Genomic DNA, 21,586 nt, shown 5'->3' with positions numbered 1-21,586 from the left:
CTGTTCAGAGCTTGGAGCCAGCCTGTGGGAGAGTGGCAGGGCCATCGAGCTGCCACCTGTCCCGCACTGACTACTTGTTAACAGTAATGGTACAGTCTCATCTTAAATGGTGTGATCACATGCAGAAAAACGATGGTCTTGCAAAATTACAGCAGTAAATTTCAGTCCCCACCTCCCCCCAAGTTGGGGGAACCCTGTTGTAACCGCCATGTTACCCTGGGGCATTCGTAGGAGTGGAATGTCGATTCTGTGACTAGCAATGCACGATAATGAACTTGGCTAGATGAGGCTTTTAAAAAATGCTACATTTTTTATGTAACAATAGGTTGTGTTAACCTCGCTTATGAAAAAACAAATCTCTTTGTAGGTGTGTGTGTGTGTGTGTGTGTGTGTGTGTGTGTGTGTGTGTGTGTGTGTGCACTCATGTGCACACATACCTACCTGCCACAGCACAGCACAGGAACCCCAGAGGCCTCGTGTCTGCCTTCACAGGGCTCATATTCTATTGGGGACAACAGAAAACTTGTAAGGAACAAAGCAGTCCTTCCTGTTGTAGATCCCCTCCCCCACCCCACCTTAATTGGTTGAGTCAATTTTTCAACCCCCTTCTTTGGCGGTGCTCTAAATACCCATTTACACTTCCACACCATCCTAATAAGACCTCACGTCCGGAGGAGTCCCCTCTGCATCTTCTATCTCATGTGGAGGACTCCAGAACAAAATCAGCCTGCAAGACTATATGGCCAGAGTTCATACAGTCTGGGAGTCACATCTCCCTCTGAAGTGTCCTGCTCCTGGAACTGGGCGTCAAACCCTGAGTCCAGAAATGATCAGCCTGGAAACGATCACCCAGGTGTCAATGCTGACAGGAGCCTATGTAGCTCTGAGACATTCCAGGCTTCGGTTGGAGTCACTGGTTGCCTCACAAACCTAGTGCGAGTGGCCAAGGAAGTCGGCGAGATCAGGTTTCAGTTATTCCAAGAACAAACACCTAAGGTGGCAATAAGGAGTTTGTTTAAACAGCACAAGAATAAACTGATGCTCTGCACAGCCCTGTGCTCAGTGTTGGTGGGAGACCTCATACAGCACAGCTCCTGTTCAGTGCAGTGCCTATCTGTCAGTGAGCATGGGCAAGCTTGCATTGATAGTGGCGTGGGCAAGCAGGTCTCACTCCATACTTCCTTGTGTGTTTGCACAGAACTGAAGATGTGAAGGAGAACATGGTAGCAGTTCTGCTCAGCGTCCTGGTTTCCCTCCTGGGCTTTCTGACACTGAATCGTGGCTTCTGTAGAGACCTGTGGGTCCTGCTTTTCTGCCTGGTCATGGCCAGCTGCCAGTACTCCCTGCTCAAGGCAAGAACCCATCCTCGTGTGTGTGTGTGTGTGTGTGTGTGTGTGTGTGTGTGTGTGTGTGTGTACTGTCACTAGCATAGCCTTGCAATCATGAGGTGACCCACATCCTCTGGTTTGTGTTTTAGAGCGTCCAGCCTGACCCTGCCTCACCAATACACGTAAGTGCCTAAGTACGGGCCAGTATCCTGTCTCGTCTGCTTGCACTGAAAATGGGCTGATGCCAGCGTCTATCCAAAGGGTCCAATCTGCATCTGTGTCTGTATCTTGAATACAGGAGTAGAAGCGGTGGATGGATACCCGAGTGCATGGCGCTAAGCTCTGGCTGGATCTAAGCGCATGGTGCGTTGGCATTGGCGGAGTGGGGCTCAGGCATGGGGTGGACCCTGTCACTTCTGTTCCCTGGGCTCTTACAAAAAAATGCCCAGCAGCTTCATCGGCTGGTCCACAGACTCGGCCATCTGCTGCCTTGCCTTTGTTTCCCATGTACCCACTTGACTATCCGAGGCTGAGTGTATCAGTGGTTCTCTATGTGCCTCAGTTTCCTTATGTGCAAATAGAGCTAGTCAATGTCAGTGGGGATTGAATGTAAATCATTAAATAGTGCATGTAAATTGCTTCAAGCAGTGGCTGGCACCTGGCAATGCTCCTCAAGCACTTAGTATGTAGTCCTAAACTTCATATTTTAAATTCCTATTATATATGTGTGTATATGTATGTGTATACACATATACATATTTGGGGTAGGTTATAATTTGGCCATGTTTACATAGTATAATGATGAAGTCAAGTTATTTTTGTGTATCATATCATATACATTTTTTATCCTGATGAGGATATTTATGGCGTGATAAATTTTAGCCATTTTCAAGAACATTCAATGTCATGGTTGACGATAGCCACCGTCACTGTGCTGTGCCATGGAGCTACAAAGCACACTGATCCCACGTGCCTGACTCTGTACACCCTTATCCCAGCACTCCCCATCCCCCTGTTCTACTCCCCAGCCCCCCGCCACTCTGGTCATGCTGTCTGTGGGTCAGACTTTGTTCTCTTCTATAGAAAGTGAGGCCATGCAGTATTTGTTCTAATGTGGGTGCTGGAAATCCAACTCAGGTCTTCTGGTAGAGCAGCAAATGATCTTAATGGCTGAATGTTTTTCCCAACTCCTACTCTGTGTGTATGCAGTGTGCATGTGTGTGTGTGTGTGTGTGTGTGCATGCGTGCGCACACGCGCACATGTGATTGCCCGTGCCCTCATGCATACATATGCTTGCACAGGTGCATATGCCACACTACCATGTATGTAAAGGTCAGAGGACCATGAAGGTGTTAGTCCTCATCTTCTGCTTTATTTGAGACAGGATCTTTCTGTAGTGTTTTCTCTGCTGTATATGCCAGGGTAGCTGACCCATGAACGTCTGCAGCTTCTCCTGTCTGCTGCTTATCTCCATGGAAGAGTTCTTTGCTTACAAACATGCCTGCTACATATCCGTCTTTTGTGTGGGTTCTGGTGGTTCAGACCCAGGTCCTCTGTTTGCAAGTCAAGTGCTTTCCACTGCTTGGACTATGTTGAGAACTTCCCGCCATCCTTAATGTCAGTACCACCTATCGTCCACAAGGTGTCGCTCTCCCCATGTCTTCACCAAGACTTAATGGCCCTTTCGCGATAAACCCACTCTAACAGATGTGAGTTCATTTCCCACTGTAGTTTTCTTTGTCATGAACGTGCATGGAAACTCTGTGTATGAAGCCTGTCTGCTACTGCTCCTTGGGGTTCAGATGTCCTGTTACCCTTTATCCCAATAACCTGGATTTTAATTTATATGAGACTCTGGGCTCACCCAGACCAACCCATCAGTGACCCAATATCTTTTGACCAGCTCCTACTACACATATTCTCCTGGTCCTGGTGCCCCAGTGGCTTTGGGTGCTGTGAGTCAGGGTCCACCATGCAGGTTCCAGCCATAGCCATGTGCTTTGATGCTTCTGTGCTTGATTGTCCTTCCTGCCTCTGTGACAGCAAGCCCCTCCGCCACCCTGACTGTGGACTCTGAAGAAGCTCTCCAATGACAGTCTCCCCACTATTATGCATTTAAAAAATTTATATTCAGAGTTTAGGACTGATTTCTTAATCTACACCAGCTCATCATGATTAGGAAAATGTTCTCATTGGTAGCTGTGTGCTGGCAGATGCTGTCCTGTAAACTCCTCTGTTCCTGTAATCAGTTTGCATGTGATATATCTTTTATCCTAACATCAAGCAGCATTGTGACTACAGCATTAAGATGTAGTGTTGGGATTCCCCTTAGAAACCAGGACAGGTGTGTGCTCTGAGGTTTGCTGCAACCCATCCCAGATGCACCAGCATCTTCTCCCTGGTATCTCTTCCCTTACTGTGACTGGTTTGCTCCTGTTATTGTTTGGCATCCAAACATTCCTTGCCTTGGGCCTATGGAGACAGCTCAGTCAGTAAAGTGGCTGCCACAGAAATATGAGGACTAGAGTCAGATCCCCAGGTCCCAGGAAGAAGCCATGCAGGGCCACAAAAATGTTCAATCTAAGTACTGTGGGTGCGAAAAGTACTGTGGGTGCAAAGCCTCTGCAGGTGACTAGCCAGCCAGTATGGACAGACAGTCAAAGAACTCCAGGTTCACTGAAAGGTCCTTTATCAGGTAAAATAAAGTAGAGGCAAGATTGAGGAAGACACACAGAGTTTGGCTTCTACACACACATGCACACACCCAGACAAACTTGTATGCACACACATGCACATACACACTCCCCAACATAAACAATTCCTTCCCTGCATGCACTTTGGAATGTGATACAAAGCATGCTAAGAAAATGGGGAGAGGTGGGTGAGAGGCAAGCCTCATGCTTCAGGTAGACTTGAGGAATCATTACTGGGCCCTCCATACTGCTCTGTTGAGCTGGAGTCATACTGTCTGATTCGTATAAGAACAGACCAAGCTGCCATGCCAGGATGTGGACAGGCATGTCATAGGGAGCAGGCAGCACAGGCTTCTCTTACTGTCTTGGTGAACTATAGTCAGACACGTACCCGTGTCCATTTCAGCCATCAATTTCCTTACTGGGATTTCTAAGTCTATTCAGCTCTGGTTTGAGCTGGTGTCTCTAGAAGCTCTGATAAGGAAGAGAAGGAGGAGGGCTGAGGTATTTTCCCACGCAATTTTCCAAAACAAGAGCCAGACAAGAATCCTCATCTTGTTAATCAATGTGGAATTCATCAGGTCCAAAAAAAAAAAAAAAACCAACAAAAATGAATCAGGAGAAGAGTCTGTTTTGCAATTCATGAGCTACCTTGCGTGTAAAATGTGTGCAGGTGGCTGGTCACTCCCCCACCCCCACCCCGGCCTGTGGCAGGCTTCCCTGTGGGCTACTCATTTCTTTCCGGATCTTCCAAACTGCTTTGTGAATAGTCTGCTGCAGTGTTGATGGGGCAGGGCTGATGGGAAACCCACATGCACACAAGGTCAGCATTCAGACAGTAGCCTCGAGGATGCTCCCGGCCATGTGACATACTGTGGAAGTTGTGCTTATAAACCACACTGGGGAAACCAAATGGCTTGTTAAGAGACCGTCATTAGACTTCACCTGGTGGAGCAGGCAAAAATAAAACTTTTTTTTTTTATTGGAAAGTTAAAAATCGACTCTTGTAGATGAGGGGTGCCTGCCGACGCAGACGGACACATGGCAGTGGGAGGGCACAGAATTTCGTTAGTGAGCATTCTGGGGATCCGGGGAAAGAAAGAGTATCTTACGTGCTGGGAATGAGCAGCATCCTGGGTATGGCTCTGGGACCCCAAACACAGGAGGCATTGCCACAGTAGCCAGGGCTAGCCCACTGTAGGACCCCAGGTTTGGTTTCATAAATTAGCAACATGAAAGACACATTTATATCACTGATAAAGCTTCTGAAAGATAGTTGAGGACTTTTCATATTGGCATAGGCCAGAGATAGGCTGTTGGTAGATAATAGATTTCGATGCATGTATCCGCATGTGTGTGTGTGCTCGTACTCACGCATGCATAGAGGCCTGAGGACCAGACCACTTTGGTTGTAGGAGGTGAGTGAGTTGAAGTACAGTTTCTCACTGACCTGGAGCTTGCCAGCAAGCCCCAGGAACCTGCCAGTCTCCACCTTCCCACCACTAGGAATGTAGGCACGCCCCAGCGTTGGTTCCAGGGCTTGCACTGATTTATGCTTGCGAGGCAAACATTTCACTCTCTGAGGCAACCCTCCAGCCCACTAGCCTTTTGATAAAAGAAGGCGCCAGAACAAATGTGACCTGCTTAATTGCGTTTTGTAATCCTTGTCAGTCTGAGAAGATATCTCCCCTGCATGTGTATTGTGTATTGATACGCCCCACAGTTATTTATACTGGCTAATTGATTTTGCCAAGTTTACTTAGGAAGCGTGTTTAGACTTCATTCTGGCTTTGGTCTTATTATTTTTTTAATGCAAAGGAAGTATTCTCAAGTGCTTATTAATCCATGACCTACTTGGATGCTGAAGAAAATTCCCTACTAGTGCAGCAATTTTTTTTAAAGAGCAAGCCTGGTCTGAGGACCAGAGGCAGCCAGTCTCTGTGACAGATGCTGGTATTGTCCTGTTGAAAGATGGTCTCAGAACACGACTGTTTCTATTTTGGAAGCAGTGGCAATTTAAGCTTCTAAATATAGCACATTCAAGGCAGTGACGGAGAACACCTGTCTGAGACCTCACCACTCTGCCTCTGCTGGGTACTCGAGACAAGGTGACTCATGAATTGCAAAGCACACCCGCCTGGCCCACTGTTGTTGGCCTCTCAAATCTTATAAATTGGGCATTGATTTCAAAGATATTGTGGTTTTGCTGGGTTTTGCTTTAGAAAGCCTGTGGCACAATAATACCCTATCCCCTTATTTAAAAATAATTTAAAGTTTTAATATCATTGCACACGTGTGTATCATGTGTCCCTGTGTGTCTGTGTGCATGTGTGTGTGTGTGTTGTGTGTGCATTTGCTCACACCATGGTACATGTATGGAGGTTAGAGGATAGCTCCGTGGCATCGGGTCTCTCCTCCTACCTTGATGTGAAGGGTGAGGCCTACACAGGCTTTGGTTCCTCTCAGATGGAAGGTGATGCCCGTGATTAGTCACAGTGATGGCTCACTGTTTCAGCCAACTGTTCTCTCTGCCACGTTAAGACCTATACCTGGAGGATTGACAGGTCTCTCCTCTATCCCCTGCTTCCTGATATGAACAGAAGGCTCATTCATAATGCTATTTCCTGTAGATGTGGAATACAAGTTAGACACACATAACAGAGGTTTCAAGAAGTCTGGCACCTGAAAGGAGCAAGGAGAATGGAAGGAAGTTTGCCCCAACCCCCAGGAAAGCATTAGACAAATTTTCTATGGGTGGGAATAAAAATTTTAGGTAAATTTTGTTGGACTTGAAGTACAACATTCTCTTTGATATTCTCATTCTGGCTTGGCAAATAAACATCAAGCATTGTTTATGCATCTGCTTTTTTTTTTTGTCTCCCCCTTTGTGTATTTTGAATATGGGAATGGGTGTTGGGGTGGTGTCAGTTGCATTATGTGGTGTAAGTTCTTGGATGTCATGGAGTCAAAACAAAAGGTACAACTTGGAAATTGTACTTGTTTCCTAGGGTCACAACCAAATCATCGCCTATAGCCGACCCATCTATTTCTGTATGCTGTGCGGCCTTATTTTGCTTCTTGATGCAGGGGCCAAAGCCAGACACCCTCCCAGCTATGTCGTGTATGGCCTGAAGCTCTTTACACCAGAGACCCTGCAATCAGTCAGGGACCACTTAATAGGTGAGTGAGATTGAAGGCTATGGGGAGGAGTCTTGAGAAGGGAAGATATGTCTCCTCTTTATCTTTTGCATCCTTAGTGGGAAAAGCTAGCACACGTGATTACTGCTGTGAAGGGCTAAGTATTTTCCTTTTGGCTTGTGTCTGTAGAAGACTCTGAGCTCAATATAACAGATGTGGTGGTGGTGATGGGTGTGTGTGGGGGGGTGGGAATGGGGAGGGAGGAAAGGAAGGAGGGAGGGAGGGAAGGAGGGAAAGAACTCAGCTGTCATACTTCAGGTACTGTCCACCTTGGTGTTTTGAGACAGTCTCTCACTAATACAGAGCTATCTCTACCTCTAGAACCCTAGAATCATAAGCACTTGTCGCCATGTCTTCTTGGCTTTTATGTCCTTGCGGGGGTTGAACTCACATCCTCATGGTTTCAAGGCTAGCACCTTACCTACCAGGCTGTCTCTCCAGCCCTAACAATGGGGTTCTGTGAAAGGACTTTGATATTTATAACCAGGAAGTTGTACCCCTGTAGAACCTGAAGCTGGCAGGGATACCCGTGGGGTGAGCTGTCCATAGGGCAACAGCCTCAGGCCTCTCCATGTCGCCCAGCACTATGAGCATGCATGAATGGGCACCAGTCTCAACTCTGGTCACTCCCAGTCTGTGCTGCTACACATGGCTTGGCTTAAAACCCGAGCAGCATTCAGGTGAGCCATGTGCTAACTGAACAGGCAAGGTCTTCAACCCTAGAGCCAGCTGGCCAGATGCTTGGGTCCCTGTTCTCTCTGTTTCTTCCCTCTCCCTCTCCTTCTCCCTCCCCCTCCCCCTCTTCTCTCTCTCTCTCTCTCTCTCTCTCTCTCTCTCTCTCTCTCTCTCTCTCTCTCTCTCTCTCTCCCTTTCTCTCTCTGTCTGTCTCTGTTGTTACTGTTGTGATAAAGTACCTTGACAGAAGCAATTTAAGGGAGAAAGGATTGATTTTGGCTTGCATTCAAAGGTACAGCGCATCATGTTGAGAGGTCACAGGTCACAGTGAGAGGTCATGGTGAGAGGTCACGGCATGGAGCGCTTGTTCACAATAGAGCTCACATCACTCCTTTTACACAGTCTGGGAGTCAACTCCATGGAATGGGTCTTCCCACCCCCATTCACCTAATCAACCTAGCTTCACACAGACATTCTCAGAGGCTAAGTAACCTCTTCAGCCACACCTGGAGGCTTGTCTGGAGCCTACCAAGGTGACCACAATAACCATCACATCTTACTAAACGAGCAAGATTGTTGTGGTAAATAATAAAAAATGGACTGGCAGGCTTCCAGCTTCTACCGCTGGCAACTGGAGGACCACATGGCTCCAGCTGGGTGATGTCTGGCAGTCTCTCTGGGCCGGAGCTCTTGAGTCCTTGGGTGGATTGCTGCCACGCCAACCCTGTCCACCCAACAACCTGGTAGAAACAAACTCTTGAATATTTTATAATTAACCAATCAGACTTATGTGTATCAATAAATTCTCAATTTACAAGATGCCAATGCAATAATTTCAGAACCAACTGATAATGATAAAAGCTGCCCACCTAGATTAGACAAATTATCCCAATTATTCTAACCTGATGATATCATAACTACCTGTGCTAATAAAACCATGCTGGATCTGGTTCTTCTTCCTGTTTGTCATCCTCCATCTTGGCTTTCCTCTGTCCTCTCTCTGAGATGCTCTCTGACCCTGCAACTCTTAGCTCTGCCTCCCTTTTCCCTGTCCTATCATAGGCCTGCTACCCTAATATTTTAGTGTGATTGGACAGGGAAAATCCTGTCACACAAGATCATACTGGAAATGGAGGGACACAAATCAGTAGTTAGTGAGTCAATGTGTGAATATAGGAAAGGGCCAGGAACAAATAGGACTGAGTGTTGTCACTTGCCAGGATATCCAAGATCCATAGCTCCAAGGACTTGTTAGCACATGCCATGGGGACTTTCGTGATGACATCAAGGGGTGACCTATCTTTGAACTTGTGAAGACTGTGACCACCCAATCTTGTAAAGACAGTGGCGAAGTCACTGCCCAGAGACTCTTGTTGCTGTCAAGACATCCACTTCCTGATGAGCACCCCTAGTCTTTACCCAGCATCACCCTTCCCCTGGCCTCCATGACAGGTCCTTGAGTCTCGCAGTGGTCCTGGGAAAGTACCCAGGTGTGTGAAGAACTTTCTCTGTGTCCTGTGCAGGTGAAAACCTGGGTAGAGATGAGACTCTGATCTCCTTCCTCATGGCCCCTTCCCTTTCTCTTCCTGCTCTGTCTGTAGCAGACTTAACATACACAGATACACACATACGTAGATTCCTAGATATACATACACACATACATACATACATACATACACAGATACGTATATGTAGATATACCACACAAAACTTACATACTTAGGTATACAGACCCATCCACAAATATAAACATACTATGCACACCATATATACTCAAAATACATATATGTGTACACTAGATGCACACATATGTACACTTCCTCCTGAAAGCTTACCTTGTGTACAAACCCAGGATTTCATTTCTGTTACATCCATGAAAGAACTATTCATACATGAATACACCAGATGCACATGTACATACTCACAATACATACATGTATTTACCAGATGCATACATACACACTCACAATACATACATGTATATACCAGATGCACACATACATATACTTCCTCTTGCAAGATCACCTTGTGCGCAAACCCAGGATTTCATTTCTATTATATCCATGAAAGAACTAAGCAGTTTAAAGCCGAAGGCCTGGAGAAAATGTATTTGGAAACCTTCAAGTTCAAGTAGGAAACAAGAAGTGTGGAAGCATAACAGGAAGAGACCTCTGATTAGAGATTGGTCAGCACCTTCCTGTGAGAACGAGCAGCCACTCCTGTTGATGTGTCTGTTTTCACCACTGTTTGAGGCCCATGGCATGACCCAAGAAAGGCAGTAGGCCTTTCTCCTCAGTTTACATCTCCTGCCCAAGGTCCTGCCAGCTGCCCTGGGGAAGCCATCAGGACTGTACACATAAACACACCTTGGAATAGTCCCCATGATCTTAATTTAATTTAATAGGTTAATTGGTTTCCTTTTTCAAGTAGCAAGTTGGAGGCTATAGCTCAAGGTCACACAAGGAGCTAGTTATCAGAGGCAGCGCATGTAACAGGATGTGAGGAGATGTCTCTGCCCAAAAGGCTGCCTTTCCCTTGCTGCACCTCCACATTCCCCATGTGTGCCTCTTGGCTACATTTCCCCCAGATCACGGTATGGACCAGTGACTTTAGTTCCATCTCTTAAAGGGACAAGGATGTGTTGGCTAACTAGAGTCCCTAGTAGCTTGACTTCTATCCCTCTCTTCCCTGTGGGCTCTGAGGTATTTTATTGTGTCTAGAGTGTTTGACCACATTCTTCTCAGTGCCTCATTTCCCTAGGTCTTGTCTTCCATCGTCTGGCTGGCAACCCTTACCTCACAGCACCTGACCTGTGTGACAATACTGTACCTCTGTGGTCATGTCTGATTCACGTCTCCTTGGCCCGCTTGCCTTCTCCCTGAGATAAAGCAGACCTCTCACCACTATACTCTGCTCGTGCCTGGAGACCAAAGGCACCAGATAAGCCTTGGCAGGGCAGAGTGATGGAGGAGCACGCAGGTGGTCAAGAAGCACTCCTCAAGTTAATTAGTAAATGAGCCTTTCGAGTGCTTTCCACTCATAAATCAGAGACAGCTCCCTTGACCCTCAGTGCTGGCTTCATCTAGAAGAACATTTTTCAGATAATGGTAGGACGAGACTTGCATGTGCTGGATGGCACAGACCTTTAGTCCCTGAAGATGATAGGTGGGATGACACAGACCTGTGTCCCTGAAGATGCTGGGTGCAATGGCACAGACCTGTGGCCCCAACACTTGGCAGGTAGATCCAAGAGGATCAGGAGTTCAAAGTTGCTGGTGGTGAAATAGAAAGTTAGAGGTCAGTCTGAGTTACTTGAGATCCTATCTTTAAAAGACAACAAAATACACCCTCCCCCTGAAAACAAAACAAAACAAAACAAAAACACAGAATAAAAGGGGGGACAGAGGCAGAGGGAAAGGGAAGAAGAGAGGGCCAGAGAAGCAAGAAAGACCTGAGAGAGGCAAAGGCTGACATAATTCATTTACAAACTGTTTTCATGTGTGGGTTCTGCATTCCCTTGCTTCTTACTTTGGTACTATCAGAAAGCCAGCGCCCTGAGTTCCTGGTGTACCCCACTTTCCATGGCAGGAAAACCAGAGACCTTATAAGGGCTCAAAAGGGAAGAGGGCTGTGCTTGCTTGGCGCCTGAGGGGTTTGCTTAGCAGCAACCGGTGCCTCCAAATGTGCCACTGAACTTTGGCCTTTTGTGGTTTTTTTCCAAGTTGATTCCTCCAAGGTGTAGGAGAGATGGGGAAGGAGGTTTTCTTAACTCCCTCCTGAGATACATTTCTCGACCTAGAACTTCCCAACACTTAGTGTCTGCTCCTCAACCGTGACAGGTGAGAACGGTGACAAATAGCCCAGCAAGCTGACTAGATGATACCTGTGGCTCAGATCAGAGAAAAGCCAGAAGCATTAGCGATCCCGGAGCAAGGAGGGAGGGTGTCAAACGTGCCGATCAGCACAGAGCACGAAAGGGCTGAAACTGTAAGAATAACCCAGAAGAGGAGGGAGCAGAAGAGGTGTGTAGAAGAGGAGGGAGCAGAAGAAGCGTGCAGAAAGGGTTTTCTGACTTTGTAGGAGAGGTCACGGCCTTGTGGAGCCTCTTCATCGGGAGGCAGACATCATTGTTGTCTCTGTCACAGCCAGGGATCCAGCATCCGGTCTCAGAAGAGGCAGGGCACACCTGTGGTGGGAGCTGCAACATGAGACTCCAGGGAGTACAGTTAGCTTCAACCTCACCAACTGGGCTGGTCCTAGGTTAATGCGAGACCCAGTGTCAACAAAAAAAGGCAAGGTGGCTCCTGGAGGATTATGCCTGAGGTCAACCTCTGGCCTCCACATGCATACACATGTACCCTACCACACACCTGCATACCCAACACAGACACACACACATGCACACCCTACCCCCACTCAGGCATACACACATACACACCCTAGCCCCACACAGACACACACACACACACACACACGTACACCCCACCCACACACAGACACACACACCACATATACACATGCACACACAGTGTGATCAGCCTGTGTTCTATAACTAATCTCACGGAGCTGCTTTCACAATAAAACCTCTGGGACAACCTACATACCTGGGTTCGAGGCCCATAATGACTGCTATCTGGCTCATTCCTTCTGAGGGAAGTTGTGGTTTAAGTCAACAGCTGTGTGAGTTCCCTTTCTGCGCAAAAGCAAAAGCTGGAGCAAGAAACACGGTCTTCAGGAGCAGCTACCCGCATTGTTTTTTGGTTTGTTTTGTTTTAACCATTTATGTTGGTGAGGACCCCGGGCAGACAAGTTACAGCAAAGTGCAACAAACTCTTACGGGTTTCCGATGATATCTGATGGCATTCATGGCATTGGGGATGATGGAAGCTAGGGATCTGCTAAGAATGCATTTTAAAGGTTTAATTTAATAAAAAAAAGAGGTTGGATGTGCAATGAATCCATCTTGGTTGGGGGTTAAAACTAGACCAGGGCAGTGGGGTCCTGGCTCTGCAACATCCCAAGTCTCCATGGTCAGAAACCCCTCGTTTTGGTTTTGTGGGTCTTTAACACAAGTGTGACTTTCCTTCTTACCTTTGCAAACTTCAGTTTACACTCTTGTTTGCACACCATTCTGGAATTTCCCGTCTTCTAATTCCTCTCATCTCCCCAGGTGTGATTCTGCCCTGAGCTGCAGGCTGTGCACCTCCCTCCCTCCCTCCCTCCCTCACCACCCGTCAGCTCTTCCTCAGGTCCTGAGCCTTCCGTGCAACCAGCCCTGAATAATGCACTTGCTATTTTTTTCTCAGCTGAGGGAGAGGAGCCCGGTTGACTCAGTTTCCCTGGATGGGATAGAAAATCTGAAAGAGAAGGCAGTGTCGTCCCCACCACAAGGCCATGATTTCCCCGCCCACAATGCTGCCATGACTGTCCCGCCCTCAGCTCATTGCTGCTTTCGTCTGTTCATTTCCAGTATTTTTGTGTTGCTTCCCGGCCATCTCCCTCCTTGGGCTCTTCCCACAGATCAACACCTTCTGTACGTACCTTCTGGAACAAATCGATATGCTGCTCTTTGGAGGTTCCGGTGAGTCTTGCACCTGCTCCTCCTGGGTTTTGAGTTTGGACAAAGTCTGGTGGTCCTAGGGACAGAGGATAGGGTCCCACTGGAAGGCTTGCTTTGTCTTGAGATCCAAACCTGCTTTAGCTTAGATTTCCTGTGGAGTCTGTTTTATAGAGTCAGAAGTGGCCCTCTCGGTAAAGGAATAAGCAAAGATACAAGAAAGTGGATGCTTTCCTTTGATTTGGAGTGAATGAGGCTCTTCAAATGATTCTTTAGATGTGTTTGTGTGTGTGTGCGCATGCATATACATTTAAGCATGTGCATGTATCATTGTGGGAATAGGGTCAGTATGCACCTGTGCCTGTAGTATTGTGGATGTGTGTTGTGGGAGCACCTATAAGCTTTGAAAATCTTCCCCCCAAAACACACAATACCCCAGCATCCTGTGGGTGTGGCACACAGGTCTGATCCTTGATGCTATTACTCCGTGGATAGTCGGTTACAATCTTTCTTACCCTGGAAGTGGCCTGTGTCTTTGGCTGGATCCTATACTCAGGCCAAGTATACCGAAAGCCACAGGTCTCTCCCTGCTTCCACCTCTGCTGGTTTTGAGAAGGGCTCATCCAGTAAGCTGTGATGGTGTTTGCGTTCCAGCTGTTTCCGGGATCTCGTCAGCTGTGTACAGCGTGGGCCGGAGTGTCCTGGCAGCGGCCCTGCTCCACGCCTTCTGCTTCAGTGCCGTGAAAGTAAGTGTGCAGATGCACCGTGGAGGGGACCTTGGCTTGTGCCAATCAGCATGTTATTTTAATCAGTTCTTTTTCAACTGTAATCGGAGTGGGATATTAGCGGCTTGGACAGAGTGACAGGGCCTAACTGAGTTTGGAGAAGTCAGTGCCTGGCTTGTCCTATGGTGTCCCTGCCTCACCTGCCTCGTCCTCTATGGTGTCCCTGAAATGGCCAGAGACACCAGAAGGACTTCTGCTTGGTAGAGGTTCATGCAACTCACGTGTTCATCGTCTGTCTTAAGGAGAACCCCAAATAGGGCAGGGATACACCTGTGTGGACCAGGGAATGGCATGGAATGGGGCAGCCACACCAGTCCTGGTTCTAGACCATACATGGACCTCAGAGTTCCTCAGGCCAAAAAGAGCAAAGCCTGGGGCTGTGGGTCCATTGGTATATTTATAAGACTCTGAGTAAGTTTGTATCTGTGGTGGAAGAATCAGGCACAGGAGGAAGCAGTCTAAATTCTTCTCAATGAGAGGGAGTCAGTAAACATCCAAATGGAACAAAGTCAAGAATAGAAACACTGGCTTGTTTGGGAATAGGAGGAAGTGAGGAAGGAGAAACATCTTTGAGTTGCTGCCTTCAGGAGCAGAAAGAGGACTGGGGATCATGTAGGAAGTCCTTCTGCAAGCTCACTGCTTTCTCTAGGTTGGGACCAAATGCTTCCTGGCTCTGAGGTTTCCATTGTTGAGGCAGACTTCTGACAGGGGGACAGAGGTACTCAGGGAGGTCTGTTTCATCTGAGGAAGAACTGACTCCTGTTGCATAGTAGGGAATGAGTGACAAATAGTAACAAAATATTAATGGCCCTTTCAGCGTTTTAAATACCTTTTGATTAAAAAAAGAAAGAAAGAAAGAAAAAAAAACGATACAGCAATTTGCATTTCTCTCTTCTCATCTGTGAGCGCTGACTTCAAATGGTCCCATGTCGACTCTCTGCTTTAAGATGTGGTGCCTCTTAAATGCTGTGAACTGACTAAATGTAGTTAGTGAATTCACAGGAGGGTCCTGGAAAGAGAGGGAGATACGCCCATCTTCCACAAACACTAAATGTATTGATCAGGTTTTCTAGAGGAACAAACTGATAGGATGAATCTCTGTGTCTCATTCGTGTGTGTGTGTGTGTGTGTGTGTGTGTGTGTGTGTGTGTGTGTGTGTTTGCGCGTGCCACACATGCACCACACACACACACACACACACATCACACATATGGGATTTATTAGAATGGCTTACAGGCTGTGGCCCAGCTAGTCCAACAATGACTGGCTACTCATGGAAGGTCCAAAAATCCAGTTGTTTTTCAGTCCAAGAGGCTGATGTCTCATCTAGTCTTTCGTACACTCTGGAATTCTAGAGAAGTAGACTTTCATGTCAGTAAAGGAATGGACTCACTAGTGAGAGTGAGAGCAAATAGGTAGAGAGCAAGCTTCCTCCATTGTGTCCTTTATATAGACTGCCCGCAGAAGGTGTGGCCCAGATTAAGGGTGGATCTCACCATCTCCAAAGATCCCCATTAAAAAGTTGCTCTTCCCACTTCAAGTGATTTAATTAAGAAGAAAACTCCCTCACGTGTTCCCAGCCACTTGGCTTTCAGTCCATCCCAGATGTAGTCAAGTTGATAACCAAGAATAGGCCTCCCACTTCCCACCCTAGAGCTGGGGTCAAGTGTTTGCCTTCCGGTGCTTTCTGTACACCATGGTGCCTGCTCTGTGCTGCTGACTTAGACAGCCCACCTTCCTTCCTCAGAGTGAAGGATGAATGAGTCCTCACGAGCCGTGGCTGCCTGTGAGCTGCCTGGCTGGGGCCATGTCTCTCTCTGCATAGGACTCACTATGAGCTTTATTACCTTGATTTATTATTGTTGCTGTTGCCAATGGAGACCAAGAGATGCAACCCAGCACAGCTGCAAGAAACCTGGGAAATTCCCACCTTAGGGAGCACCATGCGGCTGAGGGCTGGTCCTCAACAATGAGACAGAAAAGGGTTTCAGGGCATGTCAGAGTGATGTGAAGTTACCCAGTTTATTAAGCAGAGAGACGAGACAGTATGCACAAGGGAACATTTAAAAGGAGAATGACATAGGAAAATGGCAGTGTACTCCTAAGACATAGGCTTCTTAAGAGAGAGATACCCCAGGGGCCTCAGCCGAGGCTAATGTGATCGGAGTCTTGTGAAGTTACCGCACCCAAAGGACCTAATTTATAACCAGGTGCAAGGGTAAGCAGAGTTTACCAAGGAAATGAAGTTTCAACTTATCTTTTGATGTACGAGCTGGTTTCTTTATTTCTCAAAGATCTTCCTTTCATGAATGGTATGAAGGGCTTTATTTGAGTTTATGGATGAGAGAGGAGAGCTGATGGGGTTAAAGTCAAGCTCTGGAATGCTCTGGGCCTGGGTCAGCTTGGCTTGTGTGACAATTTTAGCCTCCACGTTTTAGATGTCTTTTGTAAGAAGAGCGTTGTCTCTGTGGGCAGTGTCCGTTTTACCTGTTGTGTGAAGCCTTTTGACTTCCGGCCAGCAAGAACCACAAAGCAGATGCCAGGATGAGGTGCCTCTCTCTTAGGTGTCCCCTCTGTTTCCTTGCCCTTATATCAGGTCTCGTTATCACTCGGGAGAAGTAGATGGAGGGACCACAAGTTGACTTTGCCTTCTGGAATATTAATTAGGGAAAGAAAATCTGACTCCTCCTTTAATCCCGTATTCTCTTTGGCTCGTCCGAGATGGATGCAAATCACGTAAAATGTGCCCCTGCCACCCCCACTATGACTTACATATTTGACAGTGACCCACGGAAGCCACCGGAATATTTGCTCCCTGGAGAAACGGCTCAGCAGTTAATTAGCCAGGATTTCTATTTGTCTAGGTAAACCTAGATGGCTGTTTTTTTTTATTATTATCTGTTACGAAGAAATTCCGCTTTATTGCTAGTGAGAGGACCCAGAGGCTGAAGCGCATTTTTATAATTTAATGCTTCCCAAGCATCATTAACAATGGCTTGCAGGAGGGTTTCTCTCCCTCCCGCTCCCCAGCACTCCCCAGCTGTAGCCCACACTTCAGCATTTCCCATATTCAGGATTTAAAGTCTAATTGTAGATCTACAATAAACCCATAGCTCTAGAATATGATTTGGTGGGGAGGGAGGGTAAGGTGTGGACCTTACCTGTTCTCCTGGCAACCCCTCAGTAGATTCCAAGGTCTCTGCTGACTTAAGCTGTCCTTGCTACCCCTGTGAAGTGAAAATCATCTTGCTCATGAGAAGAGCAATTCGCAGCCAGATAAGACACCTGCCCATCCATAGAACTTCAGTTTCCAGAAGGACTTCCCTTGTGTCTGCTCATTGCCTTTCATCCCATCCCCCAATAGGCAGGGATGATTCTAGCATCTACTCCAAAAGTGAAGCCAAAGCCCAGGATGCTGTGGTGAATCACCCAGGGGTTCATACATAATTCACAGTCTTTTCTCCGACTTACAATGAATTAGTGAAATGCACCTCATCAGGATATCGGTGCTATTGGACTTAAGGATTCAGCCTGAACCTGAACAATCTAGAGTCAGCTACCAACCCTCATGAGTGTGTTAAAAGAGGAACAAAGGAACTCAGTGTTCCCCCAAGTCCATCTTTGGGGAGGGAAGGTGTCCCCGCTTGAGTTATGCATAACTAAGCAATCCAGCCAAGGCGTGGTTCTGCCCACCCTTGTCTCATCTCTAAGCCTCTCCAATAAGGCTTGTGACATGCTATAAATTGTTGTCAGGAGGCATGCTTTTCCTTTGAGCATTGCACCTCCTTCTACGAGCAGAAGATCCCTAGGAAAATTCTAATTTCTTGTAGTCCACCCTTCCAATAGTCTGACAGCCAAAGAGGGAGCACGGGTGTGTCTTTAGGCTGCGTTGGCTACTTCCAGACAGGCATTACTGGGCTTGGCGCTTTCTGATTGGCTAGGCTGGCCAGCCAGTAAGCTCCAGGGATATCTGCCTGTCTCTGCCTCCTCAGTGCTGGGATTGTAGGCATTGAAGGAAACAGTTGGCTTTCATGCTTGCTCTGGGGGAATCAAACTCAAACAAGCGCTTACTGTAGGAGCTCCCTTCCCAGCGTATTTCCGAATATGTGCTGGTCATATTTACCCTACGCTCTTTGCAGTGGTCCCCACAACCTCCAACTATGCATGTGCATGTCAACTACACATGCTCACATCATCTGCTGCGCGTGCTCAGCAACTGCCGCCCGTGTTCATTTTCTATTGCTGAGTAACGAGCTGCCCCAGAATCAGTGCACGTGTGCACGGCACTGTAGTTTCACAGCTTGGGTTCTCTGCTTGATGTCTCAGTGGGCTGAAATCATTGTGACTGAACCTCTGGTCTCAGCAGAGGCATGAGGTCTTCACTGTATGCCAGTAGAATTCAGTTTCATGTTGCTACAGGATGACAATCCCGCTTTTTTGGCTGCCTGGTCTGTGGGACACATTCTGGCTTTAAGGACACCCTTAGGTACTGGCCACGTAGCTCTTTCCTGAGCCATTGAGGGGGGCACTGGATTCCTCAAAATCACAAACTCGGGCTTCCACTGTGTCTCTTTCCTCTTTAGCTCCCGCGGCCCTTTTAAAGGCTCTTCTAAAGAGGACAGAACCACCCAGGAGAAACCTTTCAAGCTACACATTAGTTTAAATCAGTTATTCAGTTGAAGATGCTCGTACATCTACAAAATCTTCCTTCTCTGCCCCTGCTGTCCACACTCCCAAGGAGGAAGCTGCTCAGAACCTACAAACCTCAGGGACCCCCTGTCTGAATGTGTGAGTGTGTGAGAGTGTGTGTACACAAGTGAGAGTGTGTGGGCATGTGGGTGAGTATGCATGTGTGAGAGTGTGTCTATGCACAAGTGTATGTGTGAGGGTGTTTGAGTGTGAGAGAGCGTATGTGTGGTTATGTGGGTAAGAGTGTGGGTAAGTGAGTATGTCTGTATGTGTGTGGTTATGTGGGTGAGTGTATGTGTGAGAGTGTGTGTATGAGTGTGTATGGGTGGATGAGTGTGTATGAAAGTGTGTGTGTATATAAGTGTATGGGTGAGTGGGATATATGTGTGAGAGCATGTGTTTGAGTGTGTGTATAAGTGTATGGGTGAGTGGGATATGTGTGTGAGAGCATGTGTTTGAGTGTGTGTACACAAGTGAGAGTGTGTGTGTTGCTACGTGGGTGAATGTGTGTGAAAATGTGTGTGCCGGTGGGGGGGTGAGTGTGTGACGGTGTGATAGTGTGAGTGCATTGTGAGTGTGTATGTGTGAGTGTGAATAAGTGTGGGGGTGGGTGAGTGTATGTATGGGTGGGTGAGTGTGCAAAAGAGTGTGTGTGAAAGAGTGTGTGAGTGAGAGAGTATGAATGTATGAGTGTGTGGGGGTATGTGAGAGTGTGTGTACACAAGTAAGAGTGTATATGTATGAGAGTGTGAGTGTGTGTGGAGGTGAGTGAGAGTGTGTGTGAGTGTATGTGTGAGTATGTATAGGTATGTGTGAGTGTATGTAAGTATAGGGGTAGGTGAGTGTATATGTGTGTGAGAGTGTGTGTGAATGTGTGTATGGGTGGGGGAGTGTGTATGAGTTTGAGTATATGGATGAATTTGTGGGTATGTGTGAGGGTATGTACGTGAGTGTATGTGTGTGTGTAACTGAGTGTATAGGTGTGCAGGTGTGTGTGCCTGATTGTATGTGTGTGTGACTGAGCGTATAGGTGTGCAGGTGAGTGTGTGTGAGTATATGTGTATATGACTAAGTGTGTGTGTATGTGTGGGTTCATGCATTTGCACTGATATATTTATCCACCTAGGTAGGATTTAATACATGAGATACATCACCCACCTTACTATATAGCCATCTCATTTTTCTTACACATTTACCCCTAAAAGTGAGCTATCACTTTGACTCATAAACATATGGTATTTTCCCTAACTGAAACACTCTGTGAAATGAGTGTCTCCCCTCGGGCTCAGTGACCGTGCCACCTTTGTTCACACACCCATTGTTCACACCCCATTGGTTTGTCTACTGAGCAACTCTTGAGTGTCTGATATGCTTTGAACACAGTGGGTGAGACTGGCACCTGGACTAGGAGTCAGGAGCTCCCCTGGGAAACAGTGGGAACTCAGAGCCTGTACCCACAACACCGTTCAAGGACGTGGTGAGACCTGGGACCTGACTGTGTCTCAGGAGTCTCACTGCATTGGCTTCTCTTTAGATGAGCTTCAGAAAAGAAAAAGGGGAAAAAAAATCAGAAAAGGACTTATGTCAGATTTCACAAGGTGTGGATCTCAGAAACACCCGTTTGATGGGATATGAGAAACTTATTTCTTCAAACAGAGCACATTTAAATCTGATCTGAAAAGCCCAGCAGTGAGCCTTGGACCAGTTTGTATTCCGTTCATTCACAGGCTCTTAGCTGGCCTGCCCATAAATTCCATCTTAAGAGCTGCCCCGACTTTCTCAGGAGACAATACTGAAACCAGCCCTCTTTAGAGTGCCTTTGTGCTAGCTCAAGTGCCCTGCACACACTCTTATCTAAGCCTTCCCTCCCGCCCCAGCACACGTGAAACACGGCAGGACTGTCAGGCTATTAGACAGTTTTATTCCTGCCTCATAAAAATGTTTCAAAACCTGGGGGAGCTTTATGAAACCAGCTCTCATCAATCCATACTCTCTCCAATTTAGGGGCCCATGAGACACATCACAAGGCAATTACGGGTGTTCGTTTTGAAGCAAACAATTCTGTAGCGGATGCTTCATTATCCGTGAGTGATAGATGGGCTAAAGCCCTAATGTCCTGGGGGTGGAAAGAAGGCTTAGCCGTTAAGAACACCTGCTGCTCATCCTGGGGACCTTAATTCCATTTCTAGCACCCACATAGGGTGACTCCCTACATGTAACTCTATCTTCATATCCTCTTCTGGCCTTGGCCGGCACTGAACACACCTAGTGTATGTACACACACACCCCAGATCTTTAAAGAATAAAATAAATCCTGACCTCTCTTTCTGAAACTAGCATGGATTTGTGAGCCTGTGTGTATTTCTGGCTGTGAGTATAATCCATATAAATTCTTCTTCCTTTCTTATTTTCTTTTTTTAAGGCAGGGTCTCATGCTGGCCCCATTTCATGACAGGGCTCCTGCCCCCACCTCTGTGAACTAGGATTTTAGTATGAGACACTACCCCAGCTTGTATAAATGAATTCAAGACTGTTTCACAGTGGTCACGAATTTTAGCACCTCCCCCATCTCCTGGAGATGTCAGGAGGCTCCCCCCAACCCCACCCCCCCAACCCCACCCCACCCCAGCCCAGCCTCCTTTTCTCCTTTAGGAGCAGAG

The 21,586-nt window shown here is 47.1% G+C and overlaps 1 protein-coding gene across 6 annotated transcripts in view; it reads left to right on the top strand.

The window, feature by feature from the left end:
• Pcnx2 (pecanex 2) overlaps positions 1-21,586 on the top strand; it is a 156,081-nt gene that overhangs the window by 50,475 nt on the left and 84,020 nt on the right. For all 6 annotated transcript variants that reach the window (XR_004110381.1, XM_031341830.1, XM_031341829.1 and 3 more), the window contains exons 11-15: positions 1,199-1,352; positions 1,478-1,510; positions 7,031-7,202; positions 13,366-13,476; positions 14,107-14,198. Coding sequence is in view for 5 of the 6 variants with exons in the window: in XM_031341830.1 (XP_031197690.1) it covers positions 1,199-1,352; positions 1,478-1,510; positions 7,031-7,202; positions 13,366-13,476; positions 14,107-14,198 (562 nt within the window). In the remaining variant the exon portion in view is untranslated. The remainder of the gene's footprint in view (positions 1-1,198; positions 1,353-1,477; positions 1,511-7,030; positions 7,203-13,365; positions 13,477-14,106; positions 14,199-21,586) is intronic.

Source organism: Mastomys coucha, unplaced genomic scaffold, assembly GCF_008632895.1.
Source record: "Mastomys coucha isolate ucsf_1 unplaced genomic scaffold, UCSF_Mcou_1 pScaffold22, whole genome shotgun sequence".
Taxonomy (NCBI): domain Eukaryota; kingdom Metazoa; phylum Chordata; class Mammalia; order Rodentia; family Muridae; genus Mastomys; species Mastomys coucha.
Note: the sequence above shows the minus strand (reverse complement) of the source record. Positions and strands in the feature narration are given on the sequence as shown.